The 3826-nt window shown below is 62.5% G+C and overlaps 1 protein-coding gene across 1 annotated transcript in view; it reads right to left on the bottom strand.

Annotated features, from left to right (window-relative positions):
- Nucleotides 1–3823, bottom strand: part of LOC104542614 (kinesin-like protein KIF1A) — a gene marked incomplete at its 5' end in the record, with an annotated part of 11858 nt that extends 8035 nt beyond the window's left edge. Inside the window, 11 exons of the mRNA XM_010186980.1 lie at nt 294–399; nt 735–819; nt 913–979; nt 1101–1209; nt 1741–1796; nt 1976–2094; nt 2467–2557; nt 2915–3083; nt 3246–3384; nt 3558–3643; nt 3722–3823. Coding sequence (XP_010185282.1) covers nt 294–399; nt 735–819; nt 913–979; nt 1101–1209; nt 1741–1796; nt 1976–2094; nt 2467–2557; nt 2915–3083; nt 3246–3384; nt 3558–3643; nt 3722–3823 — 1129 coding nt within the window. The remainder of the gene's footprint in view (nt 1–293; nt 400–734; nt 820–912; nt 980–1100; nt 1210–1740; nt 1797–1975; nt 2095–2466; nt 2558–2914; nt 3084–3245; nt 3385–3557; nt 3644–3721) is intronic.
- Nucleotides 3824–3826: the final 3 nt, after the last annotated feature.

The raw sequence follows: 3826 nt of genomic DNA, 5'->3' as shown, positions 1-3826 counted from the left end.
GTTGCTGGTCGAAGGACCCCTTTGTGCCGGCCCCCCCCCAGCCACAGAGTCCTCCATTGCTGGAGAGCACAACTCCCACCCAAATTCCCTGGAGTGCCAAAGCCCAGTGCAGAGAGGTCTCAGGGAGGAGGATGAAGGGGGCTGGTAGCCCTGCACTCCGAGACCCTCTGCAGCTCCGGAAAAGCCCCCCCCCATCCCGAGGCAGCAACGGGTCAGGAGCGTGTGGAGGGGCTGAGAGCCCCCCCCAGCCCTCACTACAGCAGGGGAAGAGCAAGAGAAGCTGTGGCACGCACCGGTCATCCTGGGAGGGGTGGATGTATCCAGCAGAGAGGATGTTCAGGGACAGGATGTTGGGATCGATGAGAGACTCATCTGCTTCTGGGGTGTTCCGGATGCGACCTGCAGGCACAGCACGGGACGCCGCTCAGGGGACAGGCAGTGGCCCCGCGAAGGTCCCCACAAGAGCCAGCCCCCCGCCCGCATCCCCCAGCAGCCCTCCCATTCCATTACTGGCACCAGCCGCCAGACATTTGGCCACTTAGTGCTGGAGGTCCTGGTCCAGCTCCCAGACATGGTGGCTGGGACTGAGGCGTCCTGCCCCTGTCGTGTCCCACTGTCACCTGCTGGGCACCCACTGCTTTGCTATTGCAGGGTGGGAGGGGAGCCGAGGCATAAAGCCCTGTGTGGGAACGTGGGCAAGAAACATCCCGAGAGGCTGCCCAGGCTCAGCTTACCCACAACGAGCTCCCGCACTTCCTTCCAGCGGATGAGGCTGCCCGTTTCGTGCACCAAGGTGACGGTGATTCTCCTCTGGATGCCCTGAGACCCACGAGGCCCGAGAGAAAAGGGGCAGGGGTTAACACAGCTCCCGGCAGGAGCCAGAGCCGGGATGGCTGCTCAGGGAGGGAGTACCTGGTGGAGGAGGAAGGTCCCATGGCACGGCATGCCCCCACGGTGGTCCACGACAGCAGGGATGTAGCTGGAAGAGAAGATCACGGCATGACACAGAGCCCCGTCAGCCTGGCCGGAGGTGCTGAGCACTGGGCAAATCACAGCGCTGCCTCCCTCTCATGCCCGCTCCCTTTTCCAGCAGGACTTACTCGCCGTTGGCCTCCAGCTCACAGATCTCGAAGAAGACCATCAGGTCGTACTTGCACTGGCATGGGCCGGCACTGGGCCGAGTCATGGTGCTCAGCTTGGTCGCAGGCACTGTGGCGGGGCAGAAAGGCAGCCTGAAGGGCAAGCTTGGCACCAATGCTTGGAGTGAAGCACCGTGGGGACGCACACCAAGGTGGCAGCAAAGAGGGGGACAAGCGCATTCCAGGGACCATGGTGACCATCGTGCTGACTATTGGCATGCCTTCTACCTCACAGAGCAGCAAGTGTCAGGATGTGGCCTCACCCATCCCCAAGGTGCTCAGCACCCTGAACCCATAGCCCTGGCACAGATATGTCCCAAACCACGTGGCAACGCTTGGGGACAGCTGGAGGGAGGCTCTCATGGTGCTGCCATGGGACTGCACAGCAAGCCACGGCACTTGGCTGAACCCCAGGAGGCAAAAGGGGCACTTTGCATCAGCAGGGTGCTGCGGGAGTGGGTGCCAAGGGCTGCTGGGTGCTCTGTCCCGCAGTACATTTTGTGGTACCCCTGGGGACTAACTGGTCGCCCTGGGGAAGGGTACCCCACACCCTGCACGGGGACTGCAGGCAGGCAGAGGAGCAGGAGGCCACAGCTCCTACCTGGTTTGGAGAGCGGCATCACACGGGGGAAGTGGCGCCGGGATGGCCTCAGCGGGCTGCAGAAGGAACCAGCTCCATTAAAGCACCCACAGGGACCCCCAAACCCAGCCAACTCCACCTACACCCTGGGGCCACCCCCACCCACACCCTGTCCCCCTACTTGCTCTGGGTCCCCGGGAAGCTGGCAGCAATGGGTACCCCCGTGGCACCCAGGGGTGGCCCAGGACATGCCCACCTCAGGACATCCTTGCAGAGGGGCGGGAAGGGGTGCTGCTGGTAGTGCCCAAAGACTTCAAATACAATCGGCTGGCTCTTGATGTACTCAATGAAGGACTTAGTCACTTCTACAGCGATCTGGAAGAGAAAGAGCCACCAAGCGTGCAGTTTAGCTGGGAAAGGGATGCAGCCAGCTGCAGCACTATGGAGGTAGGAGGGCACAAGCCCATCCAATCCCTACTATCCCTCACTCATCTCCTTTCACAGAGCCCAGGGGTGCTCTCCCCACCAAGACCGCTGCCATGAAATCCCAGCCTTTTCAGGGCAGTGGCTATTGGTCTTTCTCCCTCCTACATCCACCATGTCTAAGGTTGGCTTAGCTGGGCAGCTGTGATGGGCTGGGAAAGTCAGGAGGAAGCTGCTCCCTTGGGGAGAAGATCCAGCCAACAGCCTTGTGGAGACCCCGGCAGCCGTGGGGGTGAGGGGTGCGGGCAGGGTAGGGGTACGCACATTTTGGACATGATAGAAGCCCAGTGGTGGCCCCCGTCCTGTGTTCTTCAAGGGCTCTGTAGAAAAGGCCTCGTCGTGGCGATGGATGAAGCTGCGGAGGGAAGGAAGGTGGCTCAGGGACTGCGGGACAGGGACGTGCCAGAGCAGTGAGCAGGGAAAGGGCAAGGACCAGGGGAAGAACTCACTCCCTCCGGGGCTACCACCCACACCCTGGACTGGGACGGGACCCCCCTGAAGCCCCTGGCCCCCCCGAAAGCCCATGGGAGCCTCTCCCCACCTTTCGTCAGCAACTAAACAAGGTAACAGACAAATGTCTGGTGGTTTCACCTCCCCATCCATGAAGGGCTCAGAGGTGGGGGGCTAGGGCTCCCTGACATTCATTGCCAGCCCCGAGGCAATGGCCCAAGCACAGTGGGAGATGTGGGGCTGGGGGGCATGGGGAGCTCACTTGAACTGGCAGAAGATGTCTGCGTATTCAGCAGAGATGCTGGAGGCTTGCAGGACGGTCACGCGGAAGGTGAAGATGCTGCCCAGCTTTAGGTGGTCCAGAGCCGTCTCCAGTGGCCCATCCGGTGTGGGCTTCTCTGGGCTGTCCAGGAGAAGGTCCTCTGGGGTCACTGCAGGGAGGGGAGGGTCATCAGCAAGGCAGGAGTCACTCCCCTCAGTGTCTGCTGGCAACCCCACACTGGGGCACTGGGCTTTCAATGTTTGGGTGGGCGCAGGAGGTTGGGTGCTGGGGTGGGGGTGTCCCACCCAACCGCTCCTTGGCACCCCCTCACCTGCGCAGGTGTTGTTGTTGACTTCATCGGCCGAGGGCCCCACGTCGCTGACCTGCCCCTGGCCTTCCACGATGCGCAGCTCCTCCTGGGACGTCCCCGAGCGAGACATCCCCACGGCCGGGCACGACTCCGACTGGAACTGCACCAGGTGCTGGAGGTGGGCTCAGGCACCTCCAGCTCTTCCACCCCACAGCAGCCACCCCACCCTGGGACACAGGCAGGGTGCACCAGTGGGTGCCGAAGGGCTGGGGTCCCCACAGGGGATCATGGCTGTGGCAGACAGAGGTCTGAGGTCCCCAGAGCTGGCTGTACCTTCTCAAAGTGCTGGTCATCAAAGGATATCTTGGCTGTCCCCGACTGCCGCACGCCAGAGCCGTAGTCAGGGGCTTCCTCATCCGCTGGAGGAAGGAAGGGGGTGAGCTGGTGTGCGGGCTGTGGGAGGGCACATTTTGGGGGATGGGGTGTCCCCCTCTTACCTGAGATGGCCTGGACGGCCACACGCAGGAAGCCCTTCACCTCGCCCTTCTCGCTGACGATGGCCACGCGGTGCACCAGGGGCACGGGGTAGAGGAGGTTGCTCA

The sequence above is a fragment of the Mesitornis unicolor genome, unplaced genomic scaffold (assembly GCF_000695765.1).
Source record: "Mesitornis unicolor isolate BGI_N332 unplaced genomic scaffold, ASM69576v1 scaffold29456, whole genome shotgun sequence".
Lineage (NCBI taxonomy): Eukaryota > Metazoa > Chordata > Aves > Mesitornithiformes > Mesitornithidae > Mesitornis > Mesitornis unicolor.
The sequence above is the reverse complement of the archived record's forward strand: the minus strand, read 5'-3'. Positions and strand labels throughout refer to the sequence as shown.